This window comes from Cervus canadensis, chromosome 6 (genome assembly GCF_019320065.1).
Source record: "Cervus canadensis isolate Bull #8, Minnesota chromosome 6, ASM1932006v1, whole genome shotgun sequence".
Classification (NCBI taxonomy): Eukaryota; Metazoa; Chordata; class Mammalia; order Artiodactyla; family Cervidae; genus Cervus; species Cervus canadensis.
This window is the reverse complement of record NC_057391.1, coordinates 82,706,576-82,728,589: the sequence shown is the minus strand read 5'-3', so window position 1 is coordinate 82,728,589 and position 22,014 is coordinate 82,706,576. Positions and strand designations below refer to the sequence as shown.

General features: G+C 47.0%; 2 protein-coding genes and 1 long non-coding RNA gene across 6 annotated transcripts in view; 1 reads left to right on the top strand and 2 right to left on the bottom strand.

Moving 5' to 3' along the window:
- LRRC74A (leucine rich repeat containing 74A) overlaps positions 1–5,855 on the bottom strand; it is a 30,333-nt gene extending 24,478 nt beyond the window's left edge. Inside the window, exons 1-3 of the mRNA XM_043473031.1 lie at positions 5,819–5,855; positions 4,197–4,337; positions 1,073–1,245 (exon numbers count right to left, since the gene is read on the bottom strand). Of these exons, the coding sequence (XP_043328966.1) occupies positions 1,073–1,245; positions 4,197–4,337; positions 5,819–5,855 (351 nt within the window). The remainder of the gene's footprint in view (positions 1–1,072; positions 1,246–4,196; positions 4,338–5,818) is intronic.
- The window catches only part of ANGEL1 (angel homolog 1), a 70,390-nt gene that overhangs the window by 24,459 nt on the left and 23,917 nt on the right, over positions 1–22,014 (top strand). For 2 of the 4 annotated variants that reach the window (XM_043472617.1, XM_043472616.1), the window contains one exon: positions 18,644–18,758. The exons of 1 other annotated variant lie outside the window; for it this stretch is intronic. In XM_043472617.1, the coding sequence (XP_043328552.1) occupies positions 18,659–18,758 (100 nt within the window). In that variant the 5' untranslated portion in view covers positions 18,644–18,658. Of the gene's footprint in view, positions 1–18,643; positions 18,759–19,629; positions 19,783–22,014 lie in introns of those variants that run through there. One more of the 4 variants, XM_043472618.1, reaches the window with a different exon arrangement.
- LOC122443895 lies at positions 6,639–14,681 on the bottom strand. The gene is made up of 4 exons (XR_006270140.1): positions 14,497–14,681; positions 14,264–14,267; positions 9,070–9,077; positions 6,639–6,649 (listed from the first exon to the last, which is right to left on the bottom strand). It is a non-coding gene; the product is annotated as an uncharacterized LOC122443895 (long non-coding RNA).

Genomic DNA, 22,014 nt, shown 5'->3' with positions numbered 1-22,014 from the left:
TCTTCCCTCCCTTCCCTCCTCCTCCCCAGGGTCATGTCCAGTGACTTCTTAATGAGCAAGCACTAAGTGCAAATGCCATTATAGATCCAAAAATGAGTGCTTTAAAAAAAAAATCAAACTTTTTCTTTACTGTCCTAAGTGAACAAACAGCGTTATGCTGACATACACCTGTTACATTGTCTTTTTTCCTGAGATGGAGTCAGTTTTGCATATCATCAATTATAAATACGGAACGCCATATAGTAAGTTCAAGGTCAAGTCCTTGTTCACTCATGCCAAGCTGAGCGAGAACATTATTCTTGTGGGAAAACAGGATTCACTCTGCAGTGTGATCTTGAAGAATTACATCTAATATTGCAAAAGGCAGACATGGAATGGAATGGTTCAGTAGTGAACTCATTTATCGCAAAGGTGAGCTTTGGAATGGAGACCCGGCTGATATTTCATCTTGTGTTTTTGCACCAGCATTTGGGCCCTAGCCCAGATCAGTTGCTTTTTCAGTGTCCACAGCCTTGTGCCTTTGCTTCCTGGATATGAAAGAACACAGACTTTCAAGGTCCGGGTCTCTAGTATCATCCTTTCGAGGAGCTAATGGGCATCTGTGCCTATTGGGGAAATAGCTGATAGTCATGCAGAGTCTGGGATTCCAGGTGGCTCAGTAGTAAACAGGAGAAGGCAATGGCACCCACTCTAGTACTCTCGCCTGGAAAATCCCATGGACGGAGGAGCCTGGTAGGCTGTAGTCCAGGGGGTCACGAAGAGTCGGACACGACTGAGCGACTTCCCTTTCACTTTTCACTTTCATGCACTGGAAAAGGAAATGGCAACCCACTCCAGTGTTCTTGCTGGAAATCCCATAGACAGAAGAGCCTGGCAGGCTGCAGTCCATGGGGTCACAAATGAGTTGGACATGACTAAGCAACTAAACAATAACATGCAGAACCTAGGGCAAGGTGGGCAAAGAGGTTGCACCTCAGGTCCCACAGTAGGGCTCTCTGACTCTTGGGCCCACCACCCTGACAAGCCCCCACCTCTGCCAGGCTTCACATGCCCCCACTGGCAGCATGCTCACCACCAGGGCTATAGCAATAGCCTTGGTTCCGTTGGGGCCCAGCCCATGGTGGTTGAGGTTCACGTAGGACTCCTCCATGTTCCGGATGAAGTAGGAGACGGGCACTACGCCCACCAGTTTGCAGGCCTCCAGGTACAGCTCCTTTTGTCCAGTGGTGAAAAATCTCTCGGTATCTGCAAAAAAAAGATGCAAGAGGAAGAAGCAGTGTTTCTCCTCTTCCTTTGCCTTATCTTCCTGCTAACCCAGACCACATCCGATTCTGACTGGTGTCCTCTCTGCTTGAGGGTCTGATCCTATGCGTGTATGTTCTAGCTCCAACTGGAAGGTCAGCCCGTGGTGGGAGACTCTGACTCCAGAAAACCCCATGGGGACGTTCCCTTTGGGTAAGAGAGAAGGTCTCTGGTTTTAGACTCCAAGCTACCTGGAAGGAACAATGTGCTTCACTCCCACCTTCCTGGGTTGACTGCATAAGGGTGTGTGAGGATGACCTTAAGGATGTGTGAGCCCGTCTGTGCCCACCTGGGGACGCCTTTGAAAGGCCAGCTAGACAAAAAGCTGGTGGTTTGTTGACAGTTGAGGGAGTTTCCACTGCAGTTTTAGTTTCCCTGTGCTCACGCGTGTTCGACTCTTCTGTGATCCCATGGACTGTAGTCCACCAAGGCCCTCTGTCTGTGGCATTTTCCAGGCAAGAACACTGCAGTGGGTTGCCACTTCCTCCTCCAGGGGATTGTCCTGACCCAGGGATTGAACCCGCATCTCTGTGTCTCCTGCATCGGCAGGTGGATTCTTCACCACTCGTGCCACCTGGGAAGACTTTAGTTTCATTACCACTGTTAAAATATGAGCCACAAAGTTTTATGAAATATTTAGAGAATTCCCAACTAGAAAAAGCCCAAGTAGGATGCAGTGGGCTTCTGTATGTGCAAGAATGGAGACCCCCAAATCCATTGTAAACAAATAAACTTGGGGGCTGGGGGCTGAGTTCCTTGGACTTTAGACCAGCCTGGCTAGTGGGCAGCGGGCGGTGGGCCTCCCTGGATTCTGGATGCCCCACGGCCCTGTCCTCACTGAACAAGCTCCACTGATGCAGAGCTTCCCAGGGCCAGCTGAGGTCTGAGCCAGCATCTGTTTCCCCTTCACATCCCTGGGCCTTTGGCCAACTCACCCTAACCATTTCTAAGACGGACAATGAAAGCTTTGTTGGCGGAAGGACAACGTCTTTGCAAGCAAGTTGATTTTATCGGCACAGCTACAAATTGGCCTTCTTTTCTGGGTGATTGTAAACCAGGGGGTTTTTCGAGCTTCAGCATTATGGACATTTTGAATTGGATCATTCTCTTCTGTGAGGGACTGTTACATGCAGTGTAAAATATTTAGTAGGATGCTTTTCTTCATACATTTTTTTGGGCTATGCCATGCAACTTGCAGGATCTTTCCCAACCAGGGATTGAACCCTGGTACTCCCTGCAGTGGGAGCATGGAGTCTTAGCCACTGGACCACCAGGGAAGTCCCTGAGCAAGATTCTTGGTCTCTACCCGTGAGATTTGAGTAGCATCTGCCCCCTCACCCCACCTCCAGTTTGCCAAATGGCCGTTGGGGTGCAAAACAGCCTGTTGTACATGAAGAGCAGAAGTAACATCCCTCTTCTCTCCCTCTTCTGTAGCCTCTCCACCAGCTTGCTATTCCTGCCCAGGCTCCCGTCTCGGGCCATCGCGGGAGACTCTTCCTGCCCCATCCTCAGCATCTCAGCACCAGCTGCGGGGGCACTAGAAACTGGAGGAGGTGAGCCCTGAGTTTTCGTCCAACACAGAACTGTGGGGCCCAGATTCAGTCCTTAGAGGCTCCTGTTTGCCCAAACAGCATAGGTAACCCCCAGCTTTGTCCTTGGAACTCACTCTCCTCTGTTGCAGTCCTCTGACCACTTCTAGCTGTATTCACTACAGTTATATTTTAGAGGCCATTTGCAACAGTGTTATCACTTGTTGGCCATGGGTGTGGGGAGGGGGAAAGAGATAGAAGCCTGAAACTGGGACACAAGGTCCATTGTTTCTATCTGACACCCCTCTGACCTTGTAAAACTGGGTGTTGCAATCAGTGTCAGCAGCAACCTTGAAGTGGAAAAGAAGTTAGAAAGGGAAAAACAGGATTCCCCTGGGGGTGGCAGGAGGAGGTTTGTGTGGAGGGTGAGGCTGTAGGTTGACTATGGGGGGGAGGTGACCATTGGTGGGGAGACGACCATTGGTGGGGAGACGACCATTGGCGGGGAGGTGACCATGGCGGGGAGGTGACCATGTAGAGGAGCCGTGCAGCTGAATTCAGCAGAACAGCCTCGCCTGCGTGTCTGCAGCCACTGATCACAGTGCACCCGCCCAGCTTCGAAACACAGGAGAGGAAGGGGTTCAGTCTGGGAAGTCTGAGGCCAGCCCATCAGGCGGGACCAGCATTGTTCTGGCTCTGCTTCCTGTGTCCTTTCCGCTCCTCCTTCCTTGGGGGAACCGGGAGGGAGGAGAGGGTGGAGGTGATGTTTGCAATAACCCTCAGCCAGAGCCCCCTCCCCTTACCCAGACATGCTTGGATTTGTCGAAGGAAAACATGGGGCCCTCGACCAGGGGTAACAAGAACTCTCCTCTGAGAAGAGGAAAGTCGCCAGCATGCCAGATGGGCCCCAAATCCTCCAGGGGCCCCTGGGATATGGCATACGGAGGGCCCGTGGACCAGTGGGGTGAACATCGGGTCAGCAGACGCTGGCAGACTTCTTGGCCACTCGCACAGTCTTTCTAAACCTCAGTTTCCTCCCCTGTAAAAGGCAGGTAAATAATGCTTACCTCCTGGAACTGGTGCAAAGGTGACATAGAGGCCACTTGTGGACACATTCAGAAGACCAGAAGCCCCTGCCCTTTTATTGGTCCAGCTTTCGACAAGCTGATGCCATGGGCACGGGATAGCAGCGACCGCCACCCCCGGACCGGTCTCGAGGAGGCCGAGGCATAATGCTGAGCATAGCCACGTTCCCGCCATAGCATGTCCCTCCGGGCAGAGCCTGGGTTGACGGCGGGGACTGATTTCTGCAGCTTCTGAGCAGGCCGGCGAGCCACCCCTCGCCCCTCAAAGGCCCACGCTCACCTTCGATCTCAAGATCTGTCTCTGAGCTCTCCTGGGCTGGTTTCTCTTTTTCAACAGCCACGGGGGCTTCAGCCTCACAGTAGAGTGTTTCGTCACTGCTCTGCGGCGTGGACACACTGTCCCTTTCATCTGGAAGAAAAACTCAGCTCCTTGATTCTGGAAACAAAAGCCATCAGTCTGCCTTTCCCGTGGAGGCCAGCACTGGCCTTCCTGCCCGTTTCGCTCGTCGATGACCTGGGTCTTGGCTGCAGCCACTGACCCCAGCCTTCTATGGCTCAAGTGTGCCCTCAGCCCTGTTGGGGGGCCCTCACCCTACGAGCCGTCCCTTCGCTGACACCGAGCAGCCTCCTGTGCTCACTGCCCTTCGTGTTTCCCGGAGGCTTGCCCCTGTCCCAGCCCCTGGGCTGGGCCAGCCTTGGACACTGACTAATTGCTCCCTCTTTCCTTCTTCCTGGCTTGGGTGGGGTTCAGGGTCTGCTTCACTCTTTCAGAGAAAGGACGTGTGTGGATGCGGAGGCTTCCTCATTGGCAGGCACAGAGGACAAGGGCCGGGGCAGGTGACTTGGGTCAAATGTAAAATAAAACAGAACAGAAGCAGCCTCAGGGAACCAGAGGGCAAACTTGATTCTTAAGGATTTGACCTGGCTTCTCTTCCTTCCAATCCAAATTTATGACCACACAGAAGGAAGAGCTTGCCAATCTCCCTGGGGTTGAGAGGTTGAGACTAATTGCTATGGTTAAATACTTGAGTCCTGAGATTTCCTCACACCAGTCCCCTGCACTTGCTAGATGGGGCTTTTCTGTCACTGGGCCTCTGATCTGGAACCAGTCCTGGGCTCCTTCCTACAAGCCACACACAAAGGCGGGGCTAGTCATGCCATGTCAGCAGGATGCAGAGGTCTGGGGAAGCCAGGTTGCACCACCAGGTGGCCTGTCAGAACTCAACCAATCTACTCTTTTAGGTGGGCTGAGCATTCACGGCAGGGGTCACAAGTTTTGACCACCCAGGTTCTAAGAGAGTGGGGTTCCAAATGAGCTCACGGAGATCTGTGTCTTTCTCAGCCCTTGTCCACAGACCCAAGCTCCTACATTTATTTCCCAGCTTGTAAGTCAAGGTCTGTGTGACAAGGGGTGGAAATATTAATAGCAGTGGTCTGACACTTAGAAGACATACAACAGCTTAGCCATCAAACATAGCCATCGAAAAGTGATGGTGTCTTAATTTCTTCATTACACAATGTTGGAATTCCATCCAACCAGTGAAATGTTGCTAACTGTTGAACTGGCTCTCCAGAACAATGAAAAAAAAATCCTGATTTGTTAGCCAATGTAGTGATGTAAATATTCCAAACATGGTGGATTCCCAACTACCAACATGATATTAACCAGCTCACAGAATGAAAATTAAAGTCATCCAGAGCTGGTATGAACCGGTTCTAGCCCAGCATTGCATGCAACTCTCTCGCTCCGTTTGGCCAGCCCTGCAGTCATCACACATTATCCCAAATCTATAGGGTCCCAGGAGAAGAGGGAAGAAGGCTTCTGGGTCTGCACGGTCATTAGGCATTACACTTGAGGCAGCTAGAAGGGCCTGAGTGGTGAGACATGGGACGCATTTTCACCTTTTGTCTCAGGCTCAAGAGGTTCATCATTGTCCATGGTGCCAGGGCCCTCTCCGGGGCTGCTGCCAGCTTCTTGCCACCCTTCTTCTGCTTCCCTAAGAAGCTACCAGTCCATTCACCTCTGTCTCAAAATTTATGTACCCTGCCCTCACCCAGACATATCTTAGGCAGGGAGCCTGTAGTTATCTTTCCATCCCAGCAAGCCCTGGGGAGAGTGAGGTTTGGTGGGATGTGCCTGGATTTGACCCCAACTCTGTCTGGGAGAGGGAGCCACTTCCTAGGATCATCAGGGAGAGAGGTATAGCTCTATTCCTGGGAGCCCTGTTGAAAGGATGCCCACCCACCTGCAACTTTATGACTTAGGACCCACTTTCATTTCATCTTCAGCATTCCATGACCTCATGCAGTCATTGTGACCCATGAGTGTAGACCTGGCAACAGCGAGCCTCCCACCCTCTTGGTGACCCTGGCAGTCATCTTTTCTCTTATGTCCACTGGGGCCAAGCCCAGGCTTGGTTGTGAGTGTGCAGGTGTTGTTGGGAGGTGCCTCTCAGTGGAGTTGTATTTCCCTCTGAGTCAGGACCAAACCCAAGCCCCTTAAAAAGGTGACCGTGAAGAGCCAACGCCATGTTATTCTCTCAAGGTGGTTGTGCTTCAGGTACGAAATATTTCAGTGATGGGTGAGGTCAGTTTTCTTCTTCCCAGTTCCTTTTGCTTTTTTCTTTCCCCCTTGGGAGAGTATCCTCAACCTTGGAGCAGAAGATCAAAAGCAAAGCACAACAAACATATGTTCTATCACTACAACTGGTTGCAGCAAAAGCATTGTTCAAACTACTGGGCTGCCTAACTTGAAACCATTCAACCATCATTCCCACGCTTGGCTGTTTTCACATGCCTTGGAGTTGAAGCTCACTTGCATTTCACTGTCAAGAGAATCTGGAGAATACTGTTCCTTCTTGATAAAGTATCAGCACATCAACGGGCAGGTCAGTGACTGGAGGGCGTGGGGACATGAGAATCCCTCTTTGCCACTCAGAAGAATGATGAAGATCTGGGGATGCATGTAGGGAAAACATAGTTAGAACCTTGAATCAAAAGAAATATGTAAATCTGAGGCATGACTCATTCTTCCAGGCATTCATTCTGAAAATTTATGGAGCATGTGTTACATACAAGGCACTAAGATAAGCACCACAAGGGGAGGGGAATGCAGACATGATTAAGACTTGGATCTTCCAGTGAGTGTATAATACAAGATAGAAATTGACAGGGCCACTCCTAGGTTGTGAGAGTCCTCGGCAAATACTTTTGGCAGAGCTTCTGTTCAAATAAACAATTTGTCATCCTAAATCAGCATGACAACATTTCTAGTGGTCCAATCTCCTATGGTTCTGTGAAAGAAACACTTAACAGGCCAGAGGACATGATAACCTCCTAGGATAACTTGGTAGGCATGAGTCCTGAAGACCCTAGGGATATCTGGTCAACCCCACACTGGTGCAGAGGATAAGAAAGTGCAGCATTTTTCTCTTAAAGGAGAAAAATGGTGACCAGAAAGTATTTAGATCCTGGTCTAAGTTTTGGGTGCTCTGCCTGAACAGTACCATGTGGTCTAAGATACCACGGGTGGATTAGAAAATTTGGAGGAAGGCATCACAAATAGCCACTGAACAGAGACACTGCTTACCTGGGCCTAAAGGTAGTACTGACAATTGATAAAGGTTGTGCTGGGGGGCATTCATGGCCTCACAAAGAGTGATGCTGGAATGGAGTCAAAGGTTTACAAGTGGATTCAGGGGTTTTGCCTAATATATGTACATGGATAGATGGGTATAGAGATAAATATAGACATGTGTTATGCAGAGATTATTATACATACATATATTTTCTAACTTTACCTGCTGAAAAGGCCCAGAAGCAGGGACAACTTAGTGGTGATGAGCATGCCAGTGCCCAGATCTAGGTTTCTATTTTCCTTGGAAAGATGGTTAATTCCTGTGGTGCCAGCAAAGAAGGAAGGGATCAAAAACAAAAATAATAATGAGGGGCATGTAGAAAGGGCACAGGAGCCAACCTGAATGAGCTCCCAAAGCCAGAATTGGAATTTGAAGAGCAAAATAAATGATGGTATTGTATGGTAACCCAAAGAATAAAATAAACATCTATAAGCCCACATTATTCAATGGGCTCTGGACAAATAGAGTGTGGGGAAAAGGTATTGGGTGAATCAAGCCATCATTCAAAGCAGCTGTATCATTTTGAATTCCCACAAGGAATATATGAGCATCAGTTGCTTCAAATTCTCACCAATATTTGATATTGCCAGTTTTGTTTTTGATTGGCATACTAGTAAGTGCGTAGTGGTATTTCATAGTGGTGTTAATTTGCATTTCCTTAATGACTAATGATGTTGAGCATCCTTTCATATGTTTATTGGCCATTCCTGTATCTTCTTGCTATTTGTTCAGATCTTTCGCCCATTTTAGATTGGACTGTTTATTTTCTCATTGAGTCTCGATGTGTTCTAGATATAAGTGCTTTGTCAGAAATGTGATTTGCAAATATTTTTTCTCTCAGTCTGTGGTTTAGTTTCTCACTCTTAACAGTGTCTTTCATAGAGTACAAACTTTAATTTTGATGAAGTCAAATCGTATCAAAATTGTCAATTTTTTTCTTTTATGGATCATGCTTTCAGTGTCATATCTAAACTCCCTACCTAGCTCAAGGTCAAGTAGATTTTTTCCTGTTTAATGTTAAAAGTGTTATAGTTTTAGCTTTTACATTTGGGCCTATGATTCATTAATTTTTTATCATGATAAAATATATTAACATAAAATTTGCCATTTTAACCCTTTTAAGTGTATAATCCAGTGGCATTAATTTTACTTACAATATTTCATAACCATCACCACTATCCATTTCCAGAACTTTTTCTATGATCCATTTTGAGTTAATATTTAGATAAGGTGTGAAGTAGACAATATACATATAAATGCATGTGGATGTTCACATATTCTAGCACTATTTGTTGAAAAGACTGTCCTTTCTCCATTTATTGGAGATTTCTTTTTTAACAAAAAAAAAAAAACCTTTTTTATTTTGTATTGGAGTATAGCCAATTAACAATGTTGTGATTGTTTCAGACGGACAGCAAAGGGACTCAGTCATGCATATACATGTATCCATTCTCCCCCACGCTCCCTCCCATCGAGGATTCCACATAACACTGAGCAGAATTCCACACGCTATACAGTAGGTCCTTGTTGGTTATCCATTTTAAATATAGCCGTGTGTACATGCCCACCCCAAACTCCCTAACTCTTCCTCCCCTCCATCCTTCCCCCCAGCAAGGACTGATTGTCTTTTCACCACTGTCAAAAATCAATTGACAAACCAAAACCACATAATCAGCATCTAACCAAAATGTACTTTAAGCCACTAGTTTGTGAGATAAGCCGCTATGGTGCTGGGAGGTGGGCCTAAGGCACTTAGTGGGTAGGAGGTAAGCTGGCTCTACAGTCAATCCACAGAGTGGGGCAAGACAGACAGTCTCTGGCGGGGAGGGAGCTGTGATTTTGATCGAAAATGAGTCAACGAGAAAGCAACGCAAAGCTAGGTATGGCTAAATACTAAGAGAATGACTATTTTCTTCTTTATTGTCAATATTCATGTTACAATCTATCTGTTAGTGGGGATCATGGCAGAGGGACCTTTTACTATCCTATAACCATTTATACCACCCTTATAAATGCTGGTATTGTTCTATGGTCCTTACATGTATTCAATTTTTCACTCAGTTGTGTCCGACTATTTGTGACTCCAAGCACTATACAGTCCATGGAATTCTCCAGGCCAGAATACTAAAGTGGGTAGTCTCCCTTCTCCAGGGGATCTTCCCAACCCAGGGATCGAACCCAGGTCTCCCACATTGCAGGCAGATTCTTTACCAGCTGAGCCACAAGGAAAGCCAAAGAATACTGCAGTGGGTAGCCTATCACTTCTCCAGCGGGTCTTCCTGACCCAGGAATTGAACCAAGGTCTCCTGCATTGCAGGTGGATTCTTTACCAACCAAGCTATGAGGGAAGCCCCCTTACATGTATAAACACATTCAAATTGTCTAACAGCTATTACGAGATGCTATTTTTATTCCCATTTTATAGGTGAGGAAACTGAGCACAGAGAGGTTAAGTTACTGGCTCAAGGTCACACAGCTAGAGTCAGGATATAAATGAATTCAGTCTGGCTGCTGCCTCTCTACACTGACCCCCTTGCCATTCCATGAACATGACAAGGTTATCCCCCACTCAAGGCAGCTGCTGTTCATGGTTCAGAGGAGGGTCTGTGCTGAGGTTATGTATTTCAGGAGTTGGAGAATTAAAGTCTGAGGACCAAGTCTGATCCATTGTTTGTTTCTGTAATAAAGTTCTGTTGAAGCACAGTCGTGATCACTCATTTAGGTATTTCTGTGCCTGTTTTCATGCTACAATGGTGAAGTCAAGCAGCTGCTTACAGAGATCCACGGCCGGCAAAACCAAAAACATTTTCTATCTGGTCCTTTAGGAAAAAGTTTGCTGTTGTATTTGATGACCGTTAGCATGGGATACGGAGAAGGCAATGGCACCCCACTCCAGTACTCTTGCCTGGAAAATGCCATGGACGGAGGAGCCTGGTAGGCTGCAGCCCATGGGGTTGCGAAGAGTCGGACATGGCTGAGCGACTTCGCTTTCACTTTTCACTTTTATGCATTGGAGAAGGAAATGGCAACCCACTCCAGTGTTCTTGCCTGGAGAATCCCAGGGATGGGGTCGCACAGAGTCAGACATGACTGAAGTGACTTAGCAGTAGCATGGGGTAACTACCGAAGGTCCTAATGTTCCTTGGGAAGGAATGGAGACCAAAGGGTCAAGGAGAGCCGGCAGAAATCACGCGAGGAGGCGGGAGGAGGAAGCAGAAGCACAGAAAGAAACAGAGCCTTCATTATTGTGTGTAACAATATCCAATTTTATGCAAGGGCTGGTTTTCTTTCAATTGCAACTGTAAATCAAATTGGATTTCTAGTATATGGGAGACTCTGAAAGAAAGGCACTTTCAGAATTCTTTTTTAAAGCAAATAAACCTTTGCAAAATACAGAGGAGTTCCCTATTACGTGTCCACTTCTGCAAGTTTGGGTTTTATTATGCTTGGTTTCCTTAGGAACAGGAGCTCTTCAGAAAGAAGGATTTCTCATTAATTAATTATTAATGAATGAATGTGTTGAATATCCTGGCACTGAATATCTGTCTGTCTTCATTGGAGAAATGTCTGTTTAGGTCTTTTCCCCATTTTTTGATTGGGTTGTCTGTTTTTTTGGTGTTGAGTTATATGAGCTGTTCATATATTTTGGAAATTAATCCTTTGTCAGCTGTTTCATTTGCTATTATTTTCTCCCATTCTGAGGGTTGTCTTTTTACCTTGTTTATGGTTTCCTTTGCTGTGCAGTCTTTTTTTTTTTTTTTTTTTACCATGTTAGGCTTTTAAAAAAATTATTTATTTTTCATTGAGGGATAATTGCTGGGTGCTGGAGATAGAGTGGGGAACCTCGTGAGGTATACAGTATACTGAGAGATACTGATGAGTAAACAGACAGTGACAGTATTGAACCCAGAGTAAGTGAGGATGTTTCAGAAACAAATAAGGAGGGCTGTGGTCCAGATGTGGGCAGTCATGTGTCTGTAGGAGAGTGGGTGTTAGAGACCTGGAAATGCTTTCTTGAGGATGGAAGGTCTAGGCTGAAACTTGAAGGTCTGTTAGGCAGTAATTAGGTGATGGGGTAGGTCCGGTAGGGAAGGAGAAGTATATGAGGCTGAGAAAAAAAGCATGTAAAAATCTCGACAGCAAGTTAGAGTCTCTGGCAGTTTAGCAAGGCTGGAGTGTGATTCTCCCTGCAGAGAGAGTTGTGGTGGGAAGGAAGAGCTGAGAGATGTGATGGGAGGTGAGTGGAGGGCGTAATGAAAGGCCTTTAGTGCTATGCTATGGAGTTTGACTGTATTTTGAGGATAGTGAGCGTTTGCAAAAGAACTTTTGTTTTTGGACATGCTGGGTGGCATGTGACATCTAAGTTGCCAGACCAGGGATTGAACTTGTACCCCCTGCATTGTAAGCACAGAGTCTTAACCACTGGACCACCAGAGAGAGCCTTCAAAGAGGTTTTTCTTTTTTTTTTTTTTTAATTATTTATTTGGCTGAGTCGGGTCTTAGTCGCAGCCATGAGATCTTTGTTGCAGCACTCAGGATCTTTCACTGCAGTGCACAGGCTCCCTAGTTGTGGTCTGAGCTCTCCAGAGGGCGTGGGTTCAGTAGTTGCAGCACGTGGACTTTTTTTTCCCCACATATTTTTATTAGTTGGAGGCTAATTACTTTACAATATTGTAGTGGTTTTTGCCATACATTGACATGAATCAGCCATGGATTTACATGTGTTCCCCATCCTGATCCCCCCTCCCACCTCCCTCCCCATCCCATCCCTCTGGGTCTTCCCAGTGCACCAGCCCTGAGCATTTGTCTCATGCATCCAACCTGGGCTGGCAATCTGTTTCACACTTGATAATATATATGTTTCAATGCTATTCTCTCAGATCATCCCACCCTCGCCTTCTCCCATAGAGTCCAAAAGTCTGTTCTATACATCTGTGTCTCTTTTTCTGTCCTGCATATAGGGTTATCATTACCATCTTTTTAAATTCCATATATATGCGTTAGTATACTGTATTGGTGTTTATCTTCCTGGCTTACTTCACTCTGTATAATGGGCTCCAGTTTCATCCATCTCATTAGAACTGATTCAAGTGTATTCTTTTTAATGGCTGAGTAATATTCCATTGTGTATATGTACCATAGCTTTCTTATCCATTCATCTGCTGATGGGCATCTAGGTTGCTTCCATGTCCTGGCTATTATAAATAGTGCTACAACAAACACTGGGGTGCACGTGTCTCTTTCAGATCTGGTTTCCTTGGTGTGTATGCCCAGGAGTGGGGTTGCTGGGTCATATGGCAGTTTTATTTCCAGTTTTTTAAGGAATCTCCACACTGTTCTCCATAGTGGCTGTACTAGTTTGCATTCCCACCAACAGTGTAAGAGGGTTCCCTTTTCTCCACACCCTCTCCAGCATTTATTGCTTGTAGACTTTTGGATAGCAGCCATTCTGACTGGCGTGTAGTGGTACCTCATTGTGGTTTTGATTTGCATTTCTCTGATAATGAGGCAGCATGTGGACTTAGTAGCTCCATGGCAGGTGGGATCCTAGTTCCCCAACCAGGGATCGAACCCAGTCCCCAGCATTGGAATTGCGGGATCTTTTTGTTTGTTTGTTTTACCATGTTAGACATAAAAAAATATTTATTTTTTAATTGAAGGATCATTGCTTTACAGAATTTTGTTTTCTGTCAAACATCAAAATGAATCAGCCATAGATATACATATGTCCCCTCCCTCTTCAACCTTCCTCCCATCTCCCTCCCCATTCCACCCCTCTAGGTTGATACAGAATCCCTGTTTAAGTTCCCTGAGACATACAGCAAATTCCCATTGGCTATCTATTCTACATATGGTAATGTACATTTCCATGTTACTCTTTCCATACATCTCACCCACTCATCTCCTCTCCCCATGTCCATAAGTTTGTTCTCTATGTCTGTCTCTCCATTCAGTTCAGTTGCTCAGTCGTGTCCAACTCTTTGCGACCCCATGGACTGCAGCACGCCAGGCTTCCCTGTTGATCACCAACTTCCAGAGCCTGCTAAAACTCAGGTCCATCAAGTCAGTGATGCCATCTCACCATCTCATCCTCTGTCATCCCCTTCTTCTCCTGGCTTCAATCTTTCCCAGCATCAGGGTCTTTTCCAGTGAGTCAATTCTTCACATCAGGTAGCCAAAGTATTGGAGCTACAGCTTCAGCATCAGTCCTTCCAATGAATATTCAGGACTGATTTCCTTTAGGATGGACTGGTTGTATCTCTTTGGAGTCCAAGGGACTCTCAAGAGTCTTCTCCAACACCACAGTTCATCTGTCGATGGTTATTAATCTGTTGATCGACATTAGGTTGCTTCCATTTCCTAGTTATTGTAAATAGTGCTGCAATGAACACTGGGGTACATGTGTCTTTTTCAATTTTGGTTTTCTCAGGGTATATGCCTAAGAAAGGGATTGCTGGGTCATATAGTGGTTTTATTCCTAGTTTTTAAAGGAATCTCCATGTCATCTTCCACAGTGGCTATATCAATTTACATTGCCATAAACAGGGCAAGAGAGTTCCTTTTTCTCCACACTCTCTCCAGCATTTATTATTTGTAGGCTTTTTGATGATGGTCATTCTGACTGGTGTGAGGTGATATCTCATTGTAGTTTTGATTTGCATTTCTCTAATAATGAGTGATGTTGAGCATCTTCTCATGTGTTTGTTACCCATCTGTACGTCTTCTTTGGAAAAATGTCTGTTTAGGACTTTCCCCCACTTTTTGATTGGGTTGTTTGTTTTTCCAGCATTGAGTTGTATGAGCTGCTTGTATATTTTGGAAATTAATCCTTTGTCAGCTGTTTCATTTGCTATTATTTTCTCCCATTCTGAGGGTTGTTTTTTCACCTTGTTTATAGTTTCCTTTGCTGTGCAGAAACTTTTAAGTTTAATCAGGTCCTACTTATTTACTTTTGTTTTTATTTCCATTACTCTAGGATATGGGTCCTAGAGGATCTTTGCTTTGATTTGTGTCATTGAGTATTCTGCCTATGTTTTCCTCTAAGAGTGTTATAGTTTCTGGTCTTACATTTAGATCTTTAATCCATTTTGAGTTTATCTTTGTGTATGGTGTTAGGAAGTGTTCTAATTTCATTCTTTTACACACAGCTGTCCAGTTTTCCCAGCGCCACTTATTGAAGAGGCTATCTTTGCCTCCCTGTATATTCTTGCCTCCTTTGTCAAAAATAAAGTACCCATAGGTGTGTGGGCTTATTTCTGGGTTTTCTATCTTGTTCTATTGGTCTATATTTCTGTTTTTGGGCCAGTACCATACTGTCTTGATGACTGTAGCTTTGTAGTATAGTCTGAAGTCAGGAAGGTTGATTCCTCCAGCTCCATTCTTCTTACTCGAGACTCCTTTGGGGAAGCTTGGAGTCTTACTGGACTGCCACGGAAGTCCTGTAAAGAGGTTGTTGTTGTTGTTGTTTTAATCAATTTGTTATTTAATTGAAGGATAATTGCTTTACAGAATTTTGCTGTTTCCTGTCAAACATAGCAGGGTGACCTGACAAGATTTGCATGGGAGGAAGACTGTTCCAGTCACAGTGTGGAAAGTGGATGGAGGGCAGGAGAAGGGCCCACAGCAGTTAGGAGTGACTGCAGGGATGGAGAAGACTGACTAAATAAATGTAAACAAGGCCAAGCCACCTGGGCTTGGGGACAGAACAGATATGAACGAGAGTAAGAGAGGGGAAGAAAAAGCAGGAGGCCAGGATAACTTGATAAATGACTGTGCCAGTCACAAAGCAGAGGAGGAAGAGTTAGGGCAGTGAAGCTGGAGGATGGTGGGGAAGGCAATGAGTGCAACTTCGTGTGCGGTGGGTCTTTGAGGTGCATCTGGGACTTCCATTGGAGAAGTCTACAGGAGCAGGATTTAGGAGTCCATGGCCCAAGAAAAGGGTTAAAATGTAGATATGTGGGTTATCTGATGCTATCTGAAGCTGCTGGGGTGATGAAAATTTCACAGAGGCATTTTAAAGAAGAGAGAGGCCAAGGATAAAATCCTAGAAACACCATCATTGAAAAGTGGGTGTTCAGAAGAACAGAAATAAGAGGTGCTAGGACAAAACGTCCACAGAGTTGGAAGGAAAATAAGAATGTCACAGAAACCCGAGGAAAGAGACTCTTGTAAGTAGGGGGAGTTATGCAAATTTATAGAGTTTTCAAGAAATAACCACTCATGAAGAGTGTCCTTTGAATTTATCCATGAGGAATATATTGAGGACTTTGGTGGGGAGTCAGCGGAGTGCTGAGGGTGGAAGCTACAGCTCAGAGAAACGAAGATGAATGAGGGGTGAGGAAGGAGACAGGAGCAGGCAAGTTCTTTCAAGAAGCTTGGCTGTGAAGGAGATGTAGGGAGATGGGGGAATGGCTGGAGGGGGACATGGGCTGAGGGAATGTCTCATAATATACGAGTTATCTGAGCATGATTACATGTTAATGGGGCTTCCCTGGTGGCTCAGATGGTAACGAGTCTGCCTGCAGTGCGGAGGACCCAGGTTCGATCCCTGGGTCAGGAAGACCCTCTGGAGAAGGAAATAGCAACCCACTCCTGTATTCTTGCCTGGAAAATCCCATGGATGGAGGTGTCTGGCAGGCTAGAGTCCGTGGGGTCACAAAGAGTCAGACACGACTGAGCGACTTGACTTCACATGTTGATGGGCAAGAGTTGGGGAAGGAACAGAGAGGGATGAGCAGAAGGAGCACAGTCTCTGAGGAAGCAAGAGTTGGGGGTGGCGGGGGTGGGAGCCCAAGACAGTGGAGTGGTCAGCACTGTGCTAGGAGGGAAAGGGGAAAAGCTGGTGATTGACGCTGGCCAGCGTGTTGGTGCAGCAACTGGGAACAGACAGTGTTCACTGAGCGGTTCCGATTTTTCCTCTCAAGTTGGTAGGGAGAGGATCTTCAAAGCAGGAAGGGAAGCAACCGGACAGCAAGTCTGTAAAGAATGGGCATTGTGGAAACAGGAGAGAGAGCGCTAAGGAAGAACACAGGATGGCTGGGGGAAGGTTAAGGGCTGAAGTGAGGCTGCGGACCAGCATACCAACAGCTCCGCTCTGTGCGGCTGGTAATTTTATTCACTGGCATTCGGTAGCCCAGGGGTAAGAGCCAAGAAGGAGAACGTGGCTTAACTGACCTAGGCAGGTGACGTCAAAGAACAGAGGGTAAGACAGTAGATAGCAGGAAGAGAGTGACTTTTAAAATGGCTCACGCATTCGATGGAGTTAAAGAACAGATGATGCGGGGGTGAAAGTCAGAGAGGCAGAAAGCCGTGAGGTGATCCACCGAAGCGGGGGGTGTGAATTTATGATTTCAGAGGTGGAGCAGTATCCAATGATGGCACATCAAGGGCGTTTGGAGTACGGTGGGAATGAGGTCACGAGGAGGTGGTGACAGTGAGCTTTTGAGATTTGGGGTGGCTTATCCACATTGATGATAGGTAGGGCAGACTGTAAGTCCAGGGCTAGAGTTTTCGATGAAAGAGGAGAAGTGGGCCTGAGGTCAAGAAAAGACCAGGGTGCAGCTGGAGTACACGTTGGTGAGTGCTTGATATATCGCTGATGAATATATCAAGCGCACGAATCAGGGAAAGCGTGAATGAATGAAAGCATCAACTCAGACTGATCTGGTACATTCTTCCCAGAAGAATGTTACTAGGAGTATATGGTTACTAGGGGCTTCTGCATCTTTGAAACCACTCAGTGGCTGAGACAGATGTCTATCATTGCCCGCACTGTAATCACAGTTCGGAATGAATTGTGGTCCCTCATTCAGAATATTTCTGACATGAGGAGGCTGCAAATGGTGTAGATGATACTTGTAATTTCCCTTTGACTGGGGAGGCCTGAGGCTGCACTTTTCCCGATCAAGTCTCCTTGGATCTGCAGTTATGGCTTGCTTAGCAATGCCACATTAGAGTTTGGAAGACCCTCATTTCTGCCCAGAATTGTGGAAGATGATGTTAATGACAGCAGTAGCCATAGCTGTTTTGGGCCTAAATTTAAAAAAAAAGAAACAAATATATATATAATAATAAACACAGAGAACTTACCCTGTGTTGGAAAATGTGAGGAAACTGAGGGTCCAAGAAGTTAGGTAATTCCTCAAGCAGAGAGAGTCAGAGCCACGATCTGAACCGAGGTGGTAGAACTCCAAAGCTTGTGATCCTTTCCAACATGGCTGATTATGGACCAGGAAACAAAAGAAGCCAGCCTTACTTAATTGGCTTCAGGAAAAGTCTCTGAAAGAACATGGCATCAGTTGGCCTGACACATTTTGCCCACATGTACATTGAATAGCCCAGCTGAGGGTAAGTCCTTTAGCAGAGAATGTGTGTTAGGATAACTTGGTGAGTGTTTAAGGGCCCCGTATCTGACCTGTTAAATCAGAGCACTGGGATAAGGGCTTTAGGAAGTTGTATTTTAAAAACATTTGCAAGGGTTAAAATAAATAAATAAATAAAAACATTTGCAAGGGTTAAGGGAACCATAACTTTACAAAACTTAGTCTTCAGATAGGGCTTCTCAGGTGGCTCAGTGGTAAAGAAACTGCCTGCAATGCAGGAGACCCAGGTTCCATCTGTGGGTCGGGAAGACCCCCTGGAGAAGGGAATGGCAACCCACTTAAAAAGTATTCTTGCCTGGAGAATTCCATGAAGAGAGGAGCCTGGTGGGCTCTAGTCCATGGGGTTGCAAAAAGTCGGACACAACTGAGCCACTAAATACATGCACACACACAATCTCCAGATAAGTGCTGTGATTTAGGATCTGATTTGGAACTTCAACTTTAGGTAATTTTTAGGACAAAATGGAAGGATATGCAAGGAAGGTTTATTTAAGTACATATTAAGGAAGTCAATCTGATTTGGGGGGCTCCTTAGGTAGTTATGTGCTAGTTCCTAAGAGGCTTCCCAATCTTCAGATTATCCCAGTGGCCTCTGCTTCATCTCTGGGAAAGGTAAGAGTGCCATTGCAGGAAGGCACATGCTTCCTCTAGCACTAAGGAGCCAGGGTGGGAAGGTCACTGAACTGACTCCTCCTTCCTCCTTCCAGTCTTGCAGTGTTACGATGTACCCAGCTGGTCCTGGATCTGGTGACTCTCCAGAGGGCTTCCCGGAACAACCGAGACGTCAGTCCCAAATCGGAAATTGCACGGCTCAGACACGGGGTACTGAACGGTCACTCCTTCTTTACAGTGTGGTGGGGCAGGAGATGGAGAGTGGGAAAGGGGAAGACAGGATTGAAGAGGTCTGGGTAGCACAGAGCTGGTGGAAGAACTGGCCTTCTTTGAGTGACATGTATTTTGTTCTGTCAACAAGGTTTATCTGGCCCCTACTATGTGCCTGGCACTGTCATAGACACCCGGAGGAAAATGAACCAACCAACCAGACTTGGTCCGGTTGCCTTTGTGGAGGGTTCACCGCCTCCCCTTTTGGCTCCCTTACCAGTGCGACACCCCCTTTCTTCCAAATTAGGGGGAAAGGGCCCCTTTGGAACAGGATGAGGCAGGAGACAATATCGTATGTGCTGAAGCAAGGAATGGACTCGATGTGTGACCTAAATCTGAGCTGGGGAAGAGAGTTAAGAAAAGGAGAAAAATGAGGAAGAGTTTTCTGTCTCCAATGTAAGCTGAGAAAGGCAAGATCACAGAAGTCATGCTGGATGAGGCCTTAAAGAGACAAAGTCTAGCCCCTCATTTTACAGGACGTGGTAACCGATGGAAGGAATGGTTAGGTGGTGCACCCAAGGTGGACACCCAGTCAGGCGGCAGAAGTGGGAATAAAATCGTGGATTAGTAATAACACTACGGGGCCTGCAAGGAGGGGTTTAATGTCAAATCCTGGAGCACCTGCTGCCGCCGCCGCCTGGAGCCAGGCCCTGCCGGTTCCGCTCGGTTGCCTTGGGAACTGGCTCCCAATCTTGGCCCTGCGCGCCCAATAAAGTTGTTGTTGAAGCGCAGTGGGGTCACGTGAGCAAGGCCGGGTAGGCGGGCGGAGCCGGGGAGGCGGGGCGGAGCCGGGGAGGCGGGGCGGAGCCGGGAGCGGGGCGGAGCCGGGGGCGGGGCCTAGCAGAGGGAGACCGGCTCGCCGCGGCGGAGAGAAGGGGCGGCGGGCGCGGGTGGCCGGCCATGATCGCGTCGTGTCTGTGTTACCTGCTGCTGCCGGCCGCGCGCCTTTTCCGCGCCCTCTCAGGTACCGGCCCCGCGTCCTGAAGGGCGGGTGCCAAGCCCCCGGGCCTGCCTTGGCGGGGCCCCCGTGGGGTCTGGGGCGGCGTGCGTTGCGCGGCCAGCCTCACCACCGGCTTATCCTGGACTCCGTGAGGCCCAGGCCTGGCCGGCGACCCTCGTGGGCGGCACCCCCCACCCACCTTCTCCTCACGCCGGTGGCCTGGAGGCGTCGGGCCACAGTTACAACGTGGAGGCGGCTGGGGGAGGGGCGGGAGCCCCCGTCTCCCCCACTTTCTGGTCCCGCGGGCGCGGAGAGGCTTCGGGGTCCCGCTGAGTCACTTCTCGGGGGGTCAGGGAGGGTTGGCCCCCTTGGGGGCCGAGGCGAGTGCCCGAATTCTCCGTGGACAGGGGCCCTTCGGCCCTTTAAAGGTCTGTGGACTGAAGACCTGGACTTGCCTTGTCTTGCCCTGGGTCGACTCCACAGTCGCCTTTCCCAGCCGCCTCTCTGCGGAGTCTTTGGTTGAAAAAAAACAAAAACAAAAAACAACTACAGAATCCAGAGACACGTTGAAACCTCATCTTTGAAGCAAGTGTTCCGTGCGCGTAGAGATGTCGTGGGTGGAGGCAGTGCTCAGCAGCGGCCTGGAGAAGAGTTACTGTTTAACTTTGCCAGGGTTTGCCCGCGCACCCCATTTCTGGCCTTTGACTTTTTCGAGGTTCTTAAGAGACCATCCGTTCCTCTCGGAGATGCCACAGAACTCCTGGACTTCTCTCTGGCATTTTAGGGGACAGGACAGACTAAGAGGGAATTTTAGAATAGACTAGAATAATTTCTATTTCTTAGAAATAGGTCCAGCTGTGTGCATTCTGTGCTTTTCCTTTTTGGAATTTTACGTTGTGTATGTGTAAAATTTCTGTTACTTTGTATTTCATATAAAACACTTAAAAGTATGTACATGTATGTTTTTATCTGCCTACTAGAATGCAAGCTCCAGGAAGGCAGGGCTGTCTGTTCTGCTCACTGTATCTACTGCTAACATACTACCCAGGCAATAGTAGGCACTCAGTTCAGGAATCCGAGGATGTCTTGTGTATACATACTCCTTAGAAATGAGGAACTCCACAGAAGCCATTGCTTTCAGAGGACCATCACATATTCCTCTAACCATATTGTTGCCATTTCTGGAGCTTTGCCTGCATTCATAATGGCAGCCTTAGTGACCTATGCTTAGTGACCTATACTTAGTGACCTCTAGTCCAGAGGTTTCTTGACCAGTAGCCAGAGTTTTGGCCGCCCTCCCAGCCATAGGTGTGGGCCTCCCTCCACCCATAGGTACATACCTATTAAAGTAGTTCCATTTGTATTTGTGCATTTGGTTTCTACAAATTTTCTGTTTTTAATAAAAGAATTCTGCTGAAAAACACAAACCACCACCAATCAAAACCTGCTAAATTCGAAAACTAGTAACCTCACACATATAAATCAAAGAACTTCAGCCATTTGGTATAAATCGAGGATGTTTCAAAGGGCTGTGAATTAGGGAGTCCCTGAGACTAAAACCAGCAACCCAGCACATGGGTTTAAAGCAGGCTTCCCCACTCTCAGTACTATTGACATTTGGGGCTGATAGTTCTTTGTGGAGCTGTCTCTCTCACTGCAGGATGCTCACAGTCTCTTTATCCTATAACCACTAGATGCCAGTGGCGTCCCCACAGTTGGGACGACCACTGTTTCTCCAGACAATGTGGAAATGTATTTGGAGGGCGGAATTACCCCTGGTTGAAAACCAGTTTGAGGTTTGAGGGACCTAAATCCACACAGGCCATAAATAAGAGTGTCTTTCAACATTTGAACCATTTTGAAGTTTTTCTTGCCTTAAAAAAAAAAGGGAACTTACGAAATACGTCTCCAGTGATGGAGGGACATCATCCATGTCACTTGATGATATAAACATGTCACTTAGTGTGTGTTGGTTGGGGGATGTTTTGTTTGCACCCATAGTACTGTGCTTGGATGTTTGGGGCCTCTAAATTTAGAGTTTCTCCCACCTACTTTCTCTTGCCTGTTGGTTGTCATTGTGGCTGCTGTAGCAGAGAGATGGCAGCTGTCTCTTGCTGTGAGTTGTTGGCACCTACTGATTTGCAGCCTCTAGAGAGCTATGGAATGGGAAAGCTGACAATGATATTTGTGAAGATTTATGAGTAGAATAAATAGCTTTGAGAAGAGGACCCCAGGCCTTTGCTAAAAGGTAGCTTG